General features: G+C 43.5%; 1 protein-coding gene across 1 annotated transcript in view; it reads left to right on the top strand.

Annotated features, from left to right (window-relative positions):
• Positions 1–20,425, top strand: part of TTLL5 (tubulin tyrosine ligase like 5) — a 482,374-nt gene that overhangs the window by 313,923 nt on the left and 148,026 nt on the right. The window contains exons 24-25 of the mRNA XM_030213729.1: positions 57–203; positions 8,545–8,639. Coding sequence (XP_030069589.1) covers positions 57–203; positions 8,545–8,639 — 242 coding nt within the window. The remainder of the gene's footprint in view (positions 1–56; positions 204–8,544; positions 8,640–20,425) is intronic.

Genomic DNA, 20,425 nt, shown 5'->3' with positions numbered 1-20,425 from the left:
CTATTATCTATCTTTTCTGCCTATTCCTTGCTCTTTGCTCTTCTGTTCCACTGCAGGAACTGGTAATGCGCTTCCTGAAGCGAGCGGCTGGGAATCTGCAGCAGTCTTTGAGGATGGTGTTACCATCCCGTCGTCTTCCACTGATGGATCGTAGGCGAATCTTGGCATACCAGCTCAGTGAATTTCTCCTTTCCTATAACTGGGTAAGTAGCTTTTAACTGCTGACTGCTCAGCTTTAACTAGGGAATGCCTGAGAAAATGAAATTATGTCTGAGGGAAGCTGGAGACAGAACAGATCAATGTCTTTGAAAAGCAGGGTTGGATTATTTGATCTCTTGGGTGAGACTTGAGGGTTTATTTGATAATAGAGAAGCATAGTGAATTAATAAAGCACCATGACAATTTGATAAGCACCAGATAATATACATTTAGGAGTCTTTTATTAAAGTGCATTAAGATTTTGCTCTTAATATGCCCTAATAGCAAACATCAGTGCACATTAGATGCAAAGGCTGCGTACTTATTATTGAGGGCATGCCCAGCATATCCTCTGCAATTAATGTGAAGCTGCACAAACTGAACAAATGGATGATTATATGCTCCCTACATTATGCAGTCCATGATCATTCTTCACACATTATTATGATTTATTTGGATTTTGCTCACACCTTTTTCAGTAGTTACATTCAGGTACACTGGGTAGTTCCCTGTCCCAGGAGGGACCTGAGGCAATGGAGGGTTAAGTGACTCGCCCAAGATCACAAGGAGCAGTAGTGGAAATTGAACTGGTTCTCTAACCACTTGGCCACTCCTCCACTCCACATGACTTGGCTTGTTCTGCCCCCAAAACAATATACAACTAACGTGCAAATTAGCGCAAATCATCGTGCCGCACATTAACAACTTAACACACCCTGGTAAAAAGACCCCTTAATGTTAAATATAGGATTCATGGATAAAATCAGATGTTACAATTTTGCACAGATTTCTAAAGGTTTCCTGGTTTTTCTTTGAGTCATGCTAACAGTGTCATAGAGTCAGTCTGGAAAAGAAGGATGGATACCTTTGCTGTAGAAACATAGGGGTAGATATTGAGAGCGATTTAACCAGCCAGAAACATCTATATCACATCTCCTTCCTCTCCCTTCTCTCTTCTTGTGCCATTCTCTTCTCTACCTCCCCCATTTTAGCATTGTAAACTGCACAGATGGGGCTAACCGGTCATTTGCTGCTGAAAATAACCAGTTAGCATCTAAAGCAAAGCCAAGCATTTTGAGGGAGGGGTGGAGACTGGCCAAGGTCACCGCATAAATAGGACCCCATAAAAGTCAGTTAAAAGGAGATATTAAAGAGCCTGTTATAGCCAAAATAACATTCAAAGGAGGAAAATGCATAAACACTGTTAAAATATATGCAAAACTTTGATCAGGTAGGCAGAAAGAAAATTCTAAAAGAATCTGGCCATAACAGGAGGAGTGGCCTACTGGTTAGGGTGGTGGACTTTGGTCCTGGGGAACTGAGGAACTGAGTTCAATTCCCACTTCAGGCACAGGCAGCTCCTTGTGACTCTGGGCAAGTCACTTAACCCTCCATTGCCCTATGTAAGCCGCATTGAGCCTGCCATGAGTGGGAAAGCGCAGGGTACAAATGTAAAAAAAAAATAAAATAAAATCATCTTCAAATATATTTGGAGCAAGAAGCATGTGAGGGACTTGGATGGGCTATTACATGATCATGTGGTTAAAGGGGTAGTCGGGGAGAACAAAGCCATAGTGGAGAGACTAAATGAATTTTTCTATATCATCCTTGTCAGTAAAGTCCAGACTTATTTCCCCCTGCCAGCAGATGGAGCCAGAAAAAAACCAGCTCAGGGCTGATTTCACTCCCCTTATAGAGAGCTGGTGTTGACTTTAGCTCCGTAGTAACATACATAGTAACATACATAGTAGATGACGGCAGATAAAACTTGCACGGTCCATCCAGTCTGCCCAACAAGATAGTATTTCTTTGGCTTCAGCTGATAGTGCAGACATATGACCTGGTACAGCAACAATGAGTAGGCTGGTCCCAGGAAGTCTGTTGTCCCAAATTCCTGATGGAGCATAGCCCAAGTCTGGGGGATGCTGCAGGCAAAGTCCTTTGAGGGCTGATTCCCCTTCTCCCTTTTGGAGCAGACTAGAGGAGGACTAGGATTGGTAGAGACCATCAGCAGAGCTAAGGGAAGGGTGCTAAACCCAGTGGTGTTACGTGCCCCCTCCAATCCTCCCCCCATGAATCCTTGGGGGTGTGGCCTTAGGGCCTACTGTCCTTGCCCCCTACTCATGGAAAGGGGCCAGAGGTCCGACTTATTAAAGTTTTTGGAAAGGGAAGAAAAAGAAAAAAACAACAAAAAAAAGAAGCTTTTATGGCAGCTTCTTCCCAATCTGCTTTCTGGTCTGCTATGATGATGTTTTGGACTGGGACTCTTTCCCTCTATTTTTTTCCAGTTTTGGGGGGGAAAAATCGAAGGTGGCATGCTGCAGGCAAATCAGGCCACTTGTTTTCAGTATGTTTTGGGGAGGAGGAGGGAGAAATGAGGTGACGCACTGCAGCTAAGTCATAGCAGTTTAGCCTATCAGCCAGTGCATTTGTCCTGGCTTGGGAGCCGACAGGCAATCAGGCACCAGGTGGGCGAGTGTGAACTTTGGAAGTTTAGCACTCAGCCAAAAACAAAGCTGGAAAAGTTCCTCAGATGGCAGTGTGCATGGAGTAAGACCTGGTCAGCATACCAGTAGTGATTGGATAACCAGCCTTTTTATTGCCATTTTGCACTAAAAATATATAAAGCATGATGATCACTTTATCTTCCTCTTTCCCTCTAATAATTAAATGGAGAAGTTCATAAACTACTACTACTACTATTTAGCATTTCTATAGCGCTACAAGGCGTACGCAGCGCTGCACAAATATAGAAGAAAGACAGTCCCTGCTCAAAGAGCTTACAATCTAATAGACAAAAAATAAAGAAAGCAAATCAAATCAATTAATGTGTACAGGAAGGAGGAGAGGAGGGTAGGTGGAGGCGAGTGGTTACAAGTGGTTACGAGTCAAAAGCAATGTTAAAGAGGTGGGCTTTCAGTCTAGATTTAAAGGTGGCCAAGGATGGGGCAAGACGTAGGGGCTCAGGAAGTTTATTCCAGGCGTAGGGTGCAGCCAGATAGAAGGCATGAAGTCTGGAGTTGGCAGTAGTGGAGAAGGGAGGATTTGTCCATGGAGCGGAGTGCACGGGAAGGGGTGTAGGGAAGGATGAGTGTGGAGAGATACTGGGGAGCAGCAGAGTAAGTACATTGATAGGTTAGTAGAAGAAGTTTGAACAGGATACGAAAACGGATAGGGAGCCAGTGAAGCGACTTGAGGAGAGGGGTAGTATGAGTAAAGCGACCCTGGCGGGTACATATCTTTCCTCAGGCACCACAAAGTTTGCACAGCTCCTTTTCTCTACTGAGTTAATATTTCAGAAGATGGCATTGTGGGGGATATTCAGATAAGGCTTAGGTATGGAGTGGCTAAACCTATTATCTTGCCCTTGGCTCATTACAATCCTCTGTCTATTGATAAAAATGCTGACCATCAGAATTCCATAAAGTATAATGGTTTATTTAACATTTCAAGGTCAGGGATGGTGGCGTTACTTAATAGTACTTAAGTAAAAAGTGTAAGTACTGGCTTCAAATTGATCATCAGTCATTTTACCTCTGTTTGGACTAAACTGTCCAGCAACACTAAAAAAACCGGAACGACACACGAAAAGCAGGACACCCACGGCTGTCCACCTGCCTTAAGTGTGTCCCACAACCACAGATACAGAGGTTGTGCCCGCACAAGGAGAGTCCCCCGCGTGGAGCACACATCTGCGCGTGCTTCATCACACTGAGAGCCCCAGCTTTGTTCCCGAATCTAAGAGCCTCTGCTCCCACTGTTATCCTGACACTAGCTGCAGCTCCAGACTTTGAACCGATGTAGCAGCGGAGAGCCCAGCTCCCTCACTAAGTTAAAGAACCCTGCTCTCACCTTGCTGCCAGGGTATAGCTGCTGAGAGCCCATGCACCCACCCCGAACCTAAGAGCATCTGCTCCCACATCTGTTCTGGTTCTTGTGCAACACTCAGCGCCTTACCGACACAGCCACTAAGAGCCCTCTGCCCTTACCTTTGCCCTGGTGCCTGCAGCAACACTCGGCACTGCACTGACACAGCCACGGAAAGCCCCTGCTCCCAGCCTGGATTTAAAAGAGCACCACCATCACCTGTCTTGGTTTATACTACAGTGCTCGGCGCTGATCAACGCAGCAAGAATGAGATTCAATCATCTGAGACACCGGAGGAAAACGATAACCCACCTCTCATTCCCCCACACGACCACAGAGAGAGAGAGAGAGCATCCACAAAGTGAAGTATGATGATATATATCTACCTTAACTCTACACTCCAGAACAAGAAGTACTGCAAAAGCTACTTATCCTTTTATCCCATTTACTCCTCTTAATTAAGAAGGGTTTCATTTGATCCAGATGCTCTCCTTCCTGATAGGCTCTCTCAGCACGCAAGCAGATTAAAAAAAAAAGTAAAGATTTTTTAACACTCCATGAAAAAATAGATAATTTTCCATACTTCTTGCTTTTTTCTCTCTATTCTTCTTCTCCTCCTATTTTTCAAATGTGTTTTTATAGGCCTATTGAGGTAATCTTCTCAAACAGAGGTCATTATGGTTCTCTTCCTAACTTACTCAAACATCGCAAAAAACCATCTGGTGTCACGCAAGCTTTGAGAAATGTGATTGTTCACATAGACAAAACTGCAGGCTTGAAAGTAGGCCTAATAAATGCTAGATCTGTCCGCAATAAAACTATACTGGTACACGACCTAATTGTTCAGCAGAACTTCGACGTGTTTTGTATGACAGAATCATGGCTTTTAAAATCAGGTTTAGTAACAATTAGACAATGCTGCCCTAAAGAATATAAATGGGAATGATCATGCAGATCGTACAAAAGAGGAGGAGGAGGAGTAATATTTTTTTTTAAACACTTTCACTTAAACTGATTGATGCAGAATCATCCGAATTTGCAGAATTCCTAGTTATAGAATGCACATCTATAGCCTTTTGCTTATTCTGTTTTCCACCAGGAAAAATAACTGCTGACTGTTTACCATTCTTAGAATTTCTATCAACTTTAAAAACTGATCTCCAGAAAGTATGCATATTAGGTGATTTTAATGTACAAGGTGAACTGTTTATCGATGAACTATTGCCACAGCAAAGATCATGGAAACTGATATTAGAGCACTTTCAATTTAGACAAATTGTAAAAGACTCTGCAGATCACATCTTAGATCTTAGAAGACCCAAACTCAATAAACGCACGCGAATGCAAGGAATTCCTCCACTTATGGGATCTCAAATGGCCACAAATGCAAACAACCCACATCAAAGGGCACACCTTGATTTCATCTCACACAAACTCTCAACAGACCAGAACTTAATAATAACAGATACTAAATGGACAGAAGCACCCTGGACTGATCACTACAAACTAAACTTATCCCTACACTGGCGGAAGAAGGGATCACACCAAATATAAAAACACACATCCTACAGTACTAGAGGTCAAGTAGACTCGAAAACATTCTGGCAACAGATATACAGCAATGAATGGACAGCACAAACAGTTTCCATATACTACCTCATGGAATGGGATAAAAGATGCAAATGCATACTAGATGAATTGCACCCTTACGAACAAGAACCTTATGTAAGCATAACTTGATACCATGGTTCAACGATGAAGTGAAAAAGCTAAAAACACAATCCAGAAAACTCGAATGAGCATGGAAAAAACAAAAGATGAACACACATTCAACACATGGAAACAATCACAAAGAAAGTCCAAACACGCTATAAGAAAGTCCAAACAATCATATCATCACCATGGAAAGCAGACTGCGGAGAACCACAAGGATCACCACTATCACCTATCCTCTTCAATCTAATAATGACCCCACTAGCCAAGTCCTTATCCAACCAAGGCCTTAACCCCTTCATCTTTGCAGATGATGTCACAATATACATTCCTTACAAATCTAAACTGACAGAAATCACCAACGAAATCAAGGACAGCTTGAGCATCATGGACTTGGGCAAATGCATTTCAACTAAAACTTAATAAGGAAAAAACACACTGTCTCATCCTCGCATCCCAACACAGTGCGGACAACCCCACAGCTATCAACACCCCAGATTACACCCTCCCTATCTCAGACAGCCTGAAAATCCTCGGCGTTACAATAGACCACAACTTAACACTAGAGAGCCAAGTGACATCCACAAGAAAGAAAGTGTTCCATGCAATGTGGAAACTCAAACATGTTAAACAATTCTTTCCGAGGGAAACATTTCACAACCTGATACAATCAATGGTACTAAGCCAGGTGGGATGCAAAGAACAAACACTAAAGAAACTTCAGACCGCTCAAAACATGGCAGCTAGGCTTATCTTCGGAAAAACGCGATTTGAAAGCGCAAAACCCCTCTGCGAAAAACTACACTGGCTCCCAATTAAAGAATGCATTGCCTTCAAAATCTGCACTATGGAGGGTGTCTATAAGATATTGCTGGCTTTTGGGAAAGATTCCACTAAGACTTGTTACTCTTTCAAATGGAGGAGGTTTGCAATCTGGTGTGAGAACAGGGCCCTAGATACTCTTTCTTGCCCTACACAGATCCTGCTTGAATACCTTCTACATCTTTCCAAGTCTGGTCTTAAGACCAACTCTGTAAGAGTTCACCTCAGTGCAATTAGTGCTTATGTTCACCTCATGAGAGGTTTGGTGTTGCAAAGCCCCCTTTCAAACCTCCTCCTGTGTCATTGGACCTCAATGTTGTTCTCACCCAGCTGATGATAGCTTCTTTTGAGCTGATGAATTTGTGTCATCTGAAGTACTTGACCTGGAAGGTGGCTGTTACTTCAGCTCGAATGGTCAGTGAGCTTGAGGCCTTAGTAGTGGATCCACCTTACACTAAATTTCATCATTAGTCCTCTGCACGCACCCTAAGTTCCTGCCTAAGGTGGTGTCGGAGTTCATCTGAGTGCACTGCACACCTTGAACTGCAAGCGAGCATTGACCTTTTACTTAGAGCGCACTAGGCCCTACAGACAGTCCACCCAGCTTTTCATTTCTTTTGATCTCTACAGGATGGAGGTTGTCATCAAGAAACACACAATCTTCAATTGGCTAGCAGGCTGCATTTCTTTTACTTACACCCTAGATGGACTGACCCTTGAGGGTCATGTCGAGACTCATAATGTCAGAGCCATGGCTGCGTCGATAGCCTACTTGAGGTCACCCTCTATGGAAGTAATTTGCAAGGCTTTGATGTGGTTATCAGATCATACATTCATATCTCATTATTGCCTAGAGCATACCACCCGATGCGATGGTCGGTTTGGAAAGACAGTTCTCCAGAATTTGTTTGGGACTAGAATTCAACTCCACTCCCCCCCCCCCCCCCCAGGCCCATTTTGTTCTGTTCCATACTGCACTCTCAGACATATAGTTTCATGTTAATTTGCTTTTTAACCTCACTGTTTCGAGGTGCTGTTGTCCTACTGTTCTTGTTTTTGGTGAGCTTGGTGGCTATGGATTCCCACATGTGAGAGTATGGCCTGCTTGTCCTCAGAGAAAGCAGGGATAGTTACCTGTCGCAGGGATTCTCCGAGGACAGTAGGCCATTCCTTCTCACTTACCCTCCCACCGCCCCTTGGAGTTGTCTCTTGTCCTGATAGATATAATATTCTACTACTGGACCCAGACTTTCATGGTGGGGACAATGGCATATGTCTTAAAGTTGTATTACGCTATTTCAAGTGTTTCACGATGTGGATAACGTCACCCTCAAGTGAGAATGAATGGTTCGCTGTTTTCTGAGAATACCTGCTACAAGTAAGTATCTGTGCTTTTTTGGCTGCTTTTAAGGCTTGGCTGTATCTGCTCTTTGTGTGACTCAAGGCAAGCCATTTTATCTAATTTATCTTTCATAACTTATTGGAACACATGCCATTTTCCTTATTTTGCTTCTCTCAGTGAACTTATTTGTTAAAGCAATTTACAGAAACGCCACTTTTAAAAATATGTTGACATTTCATGAAAAAAAAGTTTTGCTAGCTCTAGTGATCTTGAAATGTGAGAACCTCTGGAACCCTGAGGGAAGACCAGCAAGAAAATGAGTAGTAATTAGAGCTGTTCAACAGGATAAAATAATTGAGTTGAAAGTTGAATTGAAAGCCTTTGAGGTTGTATTTACTTTTTAAATTCCAGTAGAGGTGATCTCTGGCAGGCTGGATGTGTTTCCATTGAGCCCATGAGAGTTAGATATACCTTAGTTCTCGGAGTTTGCTAATTGATTTGGGCTTTTTATGTTGCAGCAGTAAACTCCTTACTTCTTTCCTTGGGTCCAGTAAGGAGCTGTTGTGCTGTTTACTGGGTGATACCTCTGTCTTTTATCATAGGAAACAGATCAAATGATTCACAAAAAACCAAAAGAGGATGAAGAGGAGCAGCACGTAAATGCTGAAGATTTCCAGCTTTTCATCCTCAATGCCAGGTGAGTTCACTAATTGGAAAAGAGTCTTCAATATTATTTTCACACATTTCAGATCCTTCACCAGCTATCCCCAGTCATCAGCATCTAATGTGAGTACAGAGAAATAGGGTCAGTGAGCCTGGGATGTGAACACAGGGCAAAGCTGGAAGTCTAGAGGTTTGAGTGCAGTAGAGCAGTACCAGTGTCTGTGATATGTGAGTGCAGGGTCAAAGGTTCTGAGTTATGAGCCTAGGATGGGAAGATTTGGAGTCTTGAAGTTTGTGCATAGACAGTAGTTTTGCGGCAGATCTGGACCATAAAGTATGAGCAAAGTGCAGCAAGATTAGGTGCCTGTTTACTAGGGTGCTAGAATAGGCAAAGAGTGGCAGTGGGTCAACTGGTTCCCATTTTGAATTTAGAAGTACAGTAGTGATGAGGCATTGCTCCTGTCCCCGAAGAACTGGGAATTTCATTTTAGGTAAAGTGGGAGGAACCTATTTGGATTCAGGTGCTGGCCCCAGGATCTCCAGTTCTCACATCTACGAATTCTGATTTTTCTCATATTTATCACTGTCTAAATTGATTTTGTGTTCAATTAATCTTACCTATATTGTGTTTTGTGTGTTTACTGCTTACTTCTCCAAAGGGGGGGGGGGACACCCCTCCTTAAAATCTTTTTTCTGCCTTGCTGCTTAGCCTTTTCTTGCTATTTTTGATATAATTTTGCCTTACTCTTATCTGTGTGTCGTTTTCAGTCCTAACTCTGTACTTAGGCCCTGAGCATTTACAACTTGGTTTTTGTCCTGATTAGAAGGGGTGGCTTTTATACTGGCTGGTTTATAGTTAACAGGAAAATCAGAGGGATTAGCAACACAAAATGTCATCAGGTAAAAAGAGTGTGTCAGGCCACAAATGAAATCACAAAGTGGGCTCAGAAGTAAAAAGAAGCAATGTTTATTCAAAACCCGACACAGCCCATGTTTAGCTGTCACCTGCGTCGGGGTCAGTTAGAGGTAAGACGTTGTTGCGAAGGATTCCACAGATTGACATCTATGTTTTAACTCTGACTGACTCTTGATGCAGGCGACAGCCGAAACACGGGCCATGTTGGGCATTGAATAAACATTGCTTCTTTTGACTCCTGAATCCGCCATGTGATTTCCATCTGTGGCCTGATGGACTCTTTTTACCTTGTCTGTAGTTAAGACATTTTGTAACTCTGATTTATTTATTTATTTATTTATTTATGAATTTACCACATTTACATTACAATGATAATACGTCGAAATGTAGATATTTGAAATATAACTACAAATATTTATACAGGAAAAAACAATCCTAATTATTTGTCCACAACAAACGGGTCCAAGATTAGGAAATTTAACTTTAAACACATAGACATATTTCTATCAAAAGTAAACTGGAAGGACATCAAGATCTTGCAGCCTAGACAGTACAATTAAGTAGGGGAGGTCATCACAGGAGTATCACGCATACCCTCCTTAGCCATAATAAAATCTCTTAATTATGATAGGACAGAAAAAAAGGTAATTAACTTCATTTAAAGAAATCATACATCTGCATGGATATCTAAGGATAAAAATTCTGCCCAGGGAAAGGATTCTCGGCTTAAGTGCCAATATCTCCCTTCTTCTGGACTGAGTTTCTTTAGCAAAATCTGGAAAAATACGGATTTTCCCGCCCATAAAATTAGTATTCATTTTCCTGAAATAAGAACGCAAAATGAAACTTTTATCAGAATCTAAGGCAAATGTCACAAGCAATGTAGCTCGATCTGGAATTTCAGACCGCTCTAGAAAATCAGTCAAATTATCTTGGGGAGTTTCTGGTTCAATTGTAGTTGATACAGGTCTTTTAATATATAACGTTTTAGTCACCATGGGGTGGCTTTCAACAAGAATATCCAGAACTTCCGAAAAATATTTTTTCAGTAACTCAACTGGTGTAATAAATGTAGATATTGGAAAATTAAGTACTCTAAGATTGTTTCTTCTGTTCTGATTTTCTATATATTCCAACTTCCTTGCCTGGATTTTGTTCTCCTTTATCACAGCCACCGCTGTTGTTTGAATAGACTGCAATTTAGAGTCAAAAGTTTGCAATTTCTCTTGATAAGAGTCCAGTCTAGTGGTAAGCTGTTCAGATTTTTCTTTCAATTGTCTTATTTCAGTCTGAGTAGTATTAAACATACGCTGGAGGGATACATACACCCCTTGTATGGCCTCCCAAATCAATTCCATTGTGATTATTGCTGGTTTTTCCACGCCACCTCCCAACCCAGGAAACAACGTTTCTTGGGTTAAGGCTGGGGGCAAATATCCTCTTACCGCTGTACTCGTACCTGGAGTAGAAGCCAGAACCGGACCTCCTACCGCCGATGATAGGTCGCCCTCTTCGGATGCCTGCTCGAACAGCGCTTCCTCCTGTCCTCCTCTACTTCCAGGTTGTGGTGGGGTCAATCCTGCTGGAGGGCTTAGAGTAGCGCCCTCTGTACTGTGCTCCGTTGTTGCCAATTCAGAGGTTCTAGAGGCAGTATCTTTCGGTCCCGGTGGACGGATTCCGAAGTTTTCAAGCGTGGGTTGTACCAAGGCGGGTCCAGAAACAGCGCTCGAGGAGGTAGGAGCTGCTGTTTTGCCTTTCCTTCTGATTTAGTTTTAGTTAAGATATTTAAAATTCCGATTTGGATGGGTCACGTGATGCACGGCTAGAGGGTGGCTGTCGTCGTGCTGAGCTCCCCCCCTGCCTGAGATAGAACAGCGATAAAACGCATCGGCGAAATTGGTGATTCACCTGAAATTCAAGCGAAGTCCTGAGCTAATATCAGTGCAAATAAAACGCGACTCAGAAAAAGCGGATGGCAGCGAAATCGGGGAAAAAAGAGGGGACGAGAAGCCGGATCGTTGAATCCAAGATGGCGGACGCAAGGAGCGGGAGTCCTCCGACGGTGAGCTCCGCGTGGGCTGCAGAGGTAGCGGCAGAAGTATCTTTAATGCTGGAGGCTTCTGTAGATTTAAAACTGCAAAGAATCACAGAACAACTACAGGGAATAGACGACAAGTTGGGTGGAATTCAGACGGAGTTTGCCCAGTACAAACAGAGACTATCAGATGTGGAAGATTATGTGCAGAGACAGGAACAAGCAGATAAGACCCTGAAACAAAAAGTGGAACGCTTGGAGGCTAAATTAGAGGACCTCGAGAACAGGGCACGGAGGAGCAATATTAGAATGATAGGTTTGCCAGAAAATATCAAAGAAGCAGACCTGAGATCTGTATTGGAATCCTGGCTTCCTGCTGCACTTAATTTAACATTGGTAACAGGCCCGCTACGCGTGGAACGCGCCCACAGGCTAGGCCCTCTGCGAAGAGAGGATCAGAGACCCAGAGTGGTGATCTTTAAAGTGCTCAATTTTGCGCATAAGCAGGAGATATTTCGAGCGCTCAGGAAAGTAGAGCAGCTGAAATACGAAAATTGTGTGGTGCGCTGTTTCCAGGATTATTCCATGGCGGTTTCTCAGCAGAGGAGGGCATATCGAGACGTGTGCCAACTTTTGTTCACGAAAAAGATTCAATTTGCTTTACTTTATCCTGCCAGGCTGAAGGTTTGGTACAGAGGATCCCACCAGTTTTTCAACACGGTGGAGGAGGCGCTGAAATTTGCGCAGCAGGCTGTGAGAGCGGAGGGACCGGCATGAGTGATCCAGCCTGGTAGACCAAAACTTTCGAAACTTAACGAGAGTGCAGGATCTTGCTGCCTGATAACTATCTAAAGCTCGATATTCCTAAGAGAGCATTTGAAGAGTCCCATAACATATAATGTGATTTAATACAATGTTATTTAGATTATCTTTTGGGGCCTTCAAGATAAGAGTTAGATAAAGGATTGTTTTGTTCATATGAATACCTGAGCTACACTTGAGTGGGAAGATAGTAGGGACATGAACAGTGTGATTGCTAAGGGAGCATATATAGGTGGGAGGGGGAACTCGCGTGACTGGGCTTCTCTTTAGGAGCCATGAAGGGTCTGACAGGGGATAGACAAGGGGGGGGGAGAGGGAGGGAGGGGTTGAAGAGATATCCGGGAAGAATAAGGGGGGAAAATGTCTGGAATGGATGGTCGAGAGGAGGAGGCCTAAGGGCTGGGAGGTCTCCTCTTTTGATATTTGGGGAAACTAACCTTGCAATTCAAATGTATGATTACTGGATCTATGAGTTCACTTAAAATAGTCTCGTGGAATGTGGGGGGGGTTTCCTCCCCTATTAAACGAACTAAAGTGCTGCAGGAGTTACAGAGACAGAGGGCTGATGTGGCTTTGCTTCAGGAGACACATCTCTCCTCTGGAGAACATGCTAAATTTAAGAGGGGATGGGTGGGATCTTTGGTGGAGGCCCCGGCGGTGGGTCGGAAGGCAGGGGTGCTGATTCTCTTTCGAAAAGGCATTCCGCTTCGGATCGGATCCGTCTGGGCTGACCCGGAGGGCAGGTGGGTATTGACTAAAGTAGAAATTAATGGCTGCCCGTTGGTCTTCTGCAATGTTTATGCCCCTAATGTGTTTAATGAAAAATTTTTGCAAGATTTGATTAAGAGGCTGTCTCCGCATGCAGAAGGAGGATTGATAGTGGGGGGGGACTTCAATTTGGTATGTGACCCTCTCATGGATCGCTCCACCCTAACTTGCCAGGGTCCGGGAGGGAGTCGTAAAGCGCTGTCCTCCTTATGTAAAGCCCTAGCATTAGTAGATGTCTGGAGGGTATTACATTCATCTGAAAGGGACTACACCCATCTTTCCAGGGCACATGGTTCTCAGTCCCGCCTAGACTATTTGTTTGTCTCACACTCCTTGTTTTCTCAGGTGCACAAGGCAGAGATTGGTCCCTATGCAGTCTCGGATCACGCTCTGATATGGTTAAAATTGACGAATCACTTGAAGGGTCGGGGCAATTGGATGTGGAGATACCCCCTGGAGTTGGTGAGAGATTTGAGATTTCATAAACACCTATTAAATAGATGGGAGGATTATACTTATCACAATGGAGCCCATGTAAACCAGCCGGCTTTGTTCTGGGAAACAGCAAAGGCGGTGTTAAGGGGAGATATCATTTCCTACTCAACGCATAAAAAGAGAATGCGAGATAGGGAAATTGTTAGACTGGGAGGTTTGGTTCAGAGGTTGCGGAGAATATATGGGCACTCCCCCACGGTTGCAAATAGAATGGCGTTATTGGAGGCGCAGAAAGAACTCAATGAGTTATTACATCAACGGGCGACCAAGACCCAGTTGTATTATAAATATCGCCTGTTCCAATATGGTAATAAGGCAGGAAGTATGTTAGCTAGAATGGTTCGTAGGAAGGAAGGGATCAACCGGGTCTCACAGTTAAAAACAGGAGGTGGGAAGATGGTGAGAGAAGCTAGAGATATTGCGGACACTTTTGGTAAGTTTTATGAGGCGCTATATGCATCGGACCGAGACGTAGTGTTAGACAGCACTCTGTATTTGGACAATTTAGATTTACCTAGCCTCTCTGAGCGGCAGAGAGAAGAATTGAATGCACCAATTATAGAGGGAGAGCTGATGTTGGCATTACAGCAAAGTGCCTCTCATAAGGCTCCTGGACCTGATGGTTACAGAGTGGAATTTTATAAACAGTTTTACGATCAGGTCCAGGGGCCTTTATTGAATTTGTTTAACTCAATGGTGTCTAGGCAGACGCTCCCTGCTACATTTCGAGAAGCTCAAATTGTTGTGATACCTAAAGAGGGGAAAAATGTGATGGATCCGGGCTCTTATAGACCCATTTCTTTGATCAATGCAGACGCAAAATTATATGCTAAGATTCTAGCCAATCGCTTAGCACTGGTTTTACCATCCCTGGTTGAGGAGTCCCAGGTGGGTTTTGTGCGGGGAAGGACGGCAGTGAAAAATGTTCGATCTTTATTGACATCTTTAGAAGTTGTAGCCAAAAGCCGCCTTCCGTCGCTCTTAGTGAGTTTCGATGCGGAAAAGGCGTTTGACCGGGTCAGTTGGTCACATTTATTTGCGGTACTACGTGCTTATGGTTTTGAGGGTTTTTTCCTGGAAGCGGTCAAGGTCCTATATTCGGAGCCGAGTGCTTATGTATGGGTAAATGAGGAGCGCTCGAGATCCTTCCGGATCTATAGAGGAACGAGACAGGGATGTCCCCTGTCTCCTCTTTTGTTTGTTTTATCCTTGGATCCTCTTCTCCGAGAAATACTACAACACCCGGAGATTAGAGGTGTACAGATAGGGAATTCTGAGTTCTTGCTTTCTGCCTTTGCAGATGATTTACTAGTACATCTCACAGAGCCGCACTCTTCTTTACCAGCTCTCCTGGAATTATTTACGGAGTTTGGAGATTTTGCAGGGTTCCGTCTTAATTACAGTAAATCACTGGCACTGCCCTCGGTGGAAGGTCTAAAGAAAACGTGGGGAGAGAGATTTCCTCTTCGATGGGCACCGGGATCTTTCAAATATCTTGGTCTACATATCTCGATGAAAGTCTCAGAGCTGTATAGTTTGAATGTTTCTAGACTGTTGGGGAACACGACGGAGAGATTACGTGCTTGGCGGTCGTTGCCTCTGTCTCTTAGTGGACGGATTCAATTATTCAGAATGGTAGAGTTTCCTAGGTGGCTGTATTTATTGCATATGTTGCCCCTCTATTTGAAAACAAAAGATGTGAATTTGCTGACCAAAGTGATCAGATGCTTCTGCTGGGGAGGTAGAAAAGCAAAATTGCCAATACATATATTGCAGGGGACTTGGAGGGAGGGAGGCCTAGGGCTCCCGGATCTAAGGAGGTATAATTGGGCCTGTCTTTTGCGTCATCTTGGAGATTGGTTTTTGGCGCGAGATGATTATACTTGGAGAAGGTTGGAAAGCCAATATTATGCACCGTGTCACTTTCATTTTCTTTTGCAGGCTCCTAGTAAATCGCTTCCTCCTGATCTACGTTCTAGTATACTTGTGTTCCCTTTACGGATGCTTTGGAGAGATATGATGCGGATGTATGGCCTGAATAGGTGTGTATCAGATCTGCTCCCTATTCAGGGTAATCTGTTGTTTCGGCCGGGCTTGGAGAACGCGGTTTTTCGGACCTGGTCGAGACATGGGATAAATCGGTTGGAGCATGTATTAAATCGACAAGGCCGCATGTTAAACCTAGGAGCACTGGGGCTGGGATATGATATGGGCGGTACTTTTGCCTATGCCCAGTTAAAACACTATGTGGATTCATTGGAGATGGAAGCCTTGAGCGCTGGACACTGTCGCTTATTGAGACAGTTTTTCCATTCGGTACAAAGTGAACGACTATCTATTTCTGGGTTACATAAGGTTTTGGGGACACTTTTGGCGCCCAGGGATCGGGAGAACATTCGTCAGAGATGGGCAGGAGACTTGGAAAGACCACATCTTTCTTTAGATTTCAATGTTTTGACGGCCAGGATACGGAGCTTAACGGGGAATGCAGGGCTTAGAGAATGCCAATATCGCATTCTTCATAGGGCCTATCTAACGAAGGCTCAGGTATTCAAGATGGGAGGAGTTTCTACACCTCTATGTGGGAAGTGTGGGAGGGCCCCGGGATCTTTCTTTCACTATTTATGGAGCTGCTATAAAGTGAGACACTTTTGGGATTCTATTGCCCAATACCTGGCGGATCTTTTGGACTTGAGAATCATGTGCTCTCCGATGGGAATCTTGTTAGATAAATATGAAGCTTTTCTGTTGCAGAGGGGGTCAGCCCGTCAAATGGTTCGGAAGGCCTTTTTGATTGGTAAAAGACTAATAATGAGTCAGTGGATGGCGGAGACCCCCCCGGACTTCTGGCACTGGCGCAACAAGTTACACGAATTTGTATTGTTTGAGAGAAGAGGGGTGGGGAGCTCCCCTGGGAGGTTGAAGCGGTTTTTGGATGTTTGGGGACCATATATTAATACTCTGTCTCCTAAAGGACGCAGTTTAATGGTGAACTCACTTTAGATGTATCTTGAAATTGGATCATCCTTCATGGTAATAAGTTAAAATCTGGAAATCTCTCAACAAGGGGTGGGAAGTAGAGGGAGGGGGGAGGAAGGGATCTTTGTAGTTGTTTCACTATATCACAACACTTTTTGGTAATAACATGCTCCTCATAACGTTTAAAAAGTGGTGGAGATTGGTGTGAGATGGGGGAACATATGAGTTTTGAACATATTATTTTGGAATGTGGATATGGGAGAAGGGAAGGCTGTGCTAACACATCAATGAAAGTTATTATTTGTATATTGGCCATGGTGAACACTGTTGATAAAGCATGGCTAGGGGGGAGGGAGGGGGATAGGGGGAAAAAGTTGAAAAAACGTGATGACTGTAAGTAGTGGGGTAGCTCCCCTGTTTTGTTATGATTTTAAAATTGTAATGTTATAACACTGTTAAGGTAGTGAGTCGGATTTGTATTTCTTCAAGTCATCAATAAAAACCGTTGAAACATAAAATTCCGATTTGTCCTAGAAGTTTGGGCACATACAATGCTGAATGTCAGGTAAAAATAGCTGGAGTTTTGAGAAAATTAGATGTAAACATTTCTGGTAGTCAGTGCTGGGTTAGCTTTCTCTATTTGGAACTGGATTTGCCTGTGATACAGGAGATGAGGAAGTCTGTGAGCACATTTTTGCACACTTGTAGTCCTTCCCTTCCCACCGCTTTCCCACCCATCCTGAGGCTATATAGAAAAAAAAACCAAGCAACATTATTAATTAACCTCCATAAACTATCTATTGGCTAATCCTATTCATTGATATTCCTTTACATGGTGCACCTTTTCACATTTGTTAATCAAATGAACACAACCTTCATTCAATGCAATATTTGTTGTGCCTTAGTCCTAAGGGAAACCATCTGGAACCTTAGGGCTTGCCCCATCTGTCTCCAGCTCTCAGCTATGAAAGAAGATATCAACAAACTCTAAAAGGAATTGGCTGCAATTAAAGGAGCATCCTGGACTACACAAGTCCCAACCAATTACCACTACCACAGCAACAAAGGAATAGATGGATTACAGTACACTCAAGTACATTATAACCTGTGTCACAGAGGCAGTCACCTACCCAGCCTTTGCCCTTATATAATTCCTTTGCTGCATTGGAGCATTATAATGCTTAGAAAAGAAGTACAGAGGTGGAGCCAGAGACAAAGAATGTAACTTATAGATGGAAGAGGTTCCGCTAGATTGGAGACAAGCAGATGTGGTCTTTTTCACAAAAGTGATGACAGGGAAGAAGTGGTAAACTACAGGCTGGTAAGCCTCACATTGGTGGTAGGAAAAATAATGAAATCGCTGCTGAAGGGAAAGATAGTGGGTTGTAGGATCTGAGGCAGCATGGTTTTACCAAAGGAAAATCCTGCCAAATGAATCTGATTTATTTCTTTGGGTGACCAAAGAACTGGATAAAGGACATGTGCTAGATGTAATCTACTTGGATTTCAACGAAGCCTTTGATATGGTTCCTCATAGAAGATTTTTATTTTATTTTAGTTAAATTTGTACCCCGCGCTTTCCCACTCATGGCAGGCTCAATGCGGCAGGCAATGGAGGGTTAAGTGACTTGCCCAGAGTCACAAGGAGCTGCCTGTGCCGGGAATCAAACTCAGTTCCTCAGTTCCCCAGGACCAAAGTCCACCACCCTAACCACTAGGCCACTCCTCCAGTCCTAAATAAGATGCCTAAATAAGCTGAGAGGGCTGAACGTAGGACCCAAAGTAGTGAACTGGATTGAAAACTGGTTGACTAATGGATGGCAGAGGGTGGCGGTAAATGGAATTCCTTTCCTTAAGGAAGGTGAGTAATGGAATATCTCAGGGGTCAGTACTGGAGCCTATTCTGTTTAATATATTTGTGAGAGACATTGCTGAAAGGTTAGAAGGGAAAGTTTGCCTTTTTGCGTATGACACGAAGATCATCAGAGTGGACATCCTGAAGAAAGTAGAAACTATGAGAAGATGTCCAAAAAATAAAGAATGGTCCAAGGTCTGGCATTTAAAAATGTAGTGTGAAGTGCAGAAAACCAAAGGAGATCTGCAAGATAAGAGGCAAGAGTTTGAGAAGCACAGCTCAAGAGAGGGACCTTAGAGTGATGGTGTCTGAGGATCTAAAGGTGGCAAAACATTAGACGAAATGAAGGGTTGATACCCCTGTACAAGTCATTGGTGAGGCTCCACTTGGAGTTTTGTGATCAATTTTGGAGTCCGTATCAGATTTGAAATAGTTCAGAGAAAAGTGACGAAAATGGTATAGGATTTGCACCACAAGATGTATGAGAAGACTTGATGACCTGAAGATGTATATCCTGGAGGAAAGGAAAGACAGGGTTGATATTTATCTACAAACAAACCTTTTCCAGAGATGCAGGAGGTTGTGGAAATGAAAACATTAACAGAATTCAAAAATGCATGGAATAAACACAAAACAGTCTTGTATGGAAAGAGAATGGAACCAAACAAACTTAGCGGTGCTTAGATGGCAACTCCAGTAATTAGGAATAAAAACCAATGCTGGGCAGACTCCTGTGGTCTGTACCCTGATCATGGCTGAACAGTTCTGGATGGGCTGGCGTACAGCTTTGTCGACAGCTTCAGTAGTTGGGGAACAAGGCCAGTGTCAGGCAGACTTCTGCAGTCTGTGCCTTGAAAATGGCAAGAACAAATTGAGATCAAGTATACATATGTAGTATCACATCATTCACATCATACCTTATGCTATGAATTTATCTTGTTAGGCAGACTGTATAGACTGTACAGGTCTTTATCTGCTGTCACCTAATTTGTTACTGGGTTGCTTGGAGGATTTGCACAGCTGTGAACCTCCAGTTCATCTGGGAGGAAGCTTTATCAAGGCACAGGAGAATTTCAAGTATCTAGGTGCCCTCAGCTGAGGCATACATTAACCAGGATACTAAGGTCTATCCAGGCTCTGACTCAGACCTGCCACTTGGAGTTCTTTACTGGATCTGGCATTCTGGCACTCTGTCTATGAATCTGCCGTGTTTCTGAAGGGGGGGTGCTACTGGCTTACTGTCAGACTCAACTCCTCCCCATGAAAGGAGAAAATGACCACATGAGGATTTTTCCTTTATTGATTTTATTAAGGAAATGGCAGTGCCTAAACCATTTGAGGAACCCATGACATTAGATTTCTTGCAATTTCTCTTCCTCCTAAGGAAATTGTGACAGTGGCCATTCACAGAATACTGAGGGATATACGGATGAAAATTTAGGAGACCCTCCTTTCTGTAACTCTAGCAAACTAGATGATATACTCCATCTGGCCAATATTTAGCGCTATTTAACCGGCCAGGAATGAATCCTGGCCAGTTAAATAGCACTTAACCAGCTATCCGCGAATAGCTGGCTTGCTCCCCCTCCCCCCCCCCCCCCCCCCGATATCTTCCGCTGAATATTTGCAATCAGCACATAGTGGCTAACCAGCTATGTTGTGAATGTTCAGTGCTTTGCTGGCTAGGTTAAGTGGCCATATGGGACCACGTAAATAGCAGGCCTGTCTTTAGCTACTATAAACATACCTGGCCAGTGCTGAACATTAATTTAGTGGTTAAGCTTATAGCAGCCAAAAAATCCCAGAATATTTGATGCCAGTCGCTGGAAATGGCCTGGCATTCAATATCCGAGCTCAGCATCAACCGTGGGACTTAGCCAGTTTGCCTCCTGCAGGCTGAATATCTGCCCCTTTGTATATAGATCGTGAACGCTCCTGGTTTTTAGAAGC

The sequence above is a fragment of the Microcaecilia unicolor genome, chromosome 9 (genome assembly GCF_901765095.1).
Source record: "Microcaecilia unicolor chromosome 9, aMicUni1.1, whole genome shotgun sequence".
Taxonomy (NCBI): domain Eukaryota; kingdom Metazoa; phylum Chordata; class Amphibia; order Gymnophiona; family Siphonopidae; genus Microcaecilia; species Microcaecilia unicolor.
Note: the sequence above shows the minus strand (reverse complement) of the source record. Positions and strands in the feature narration are given on the sequence as shown.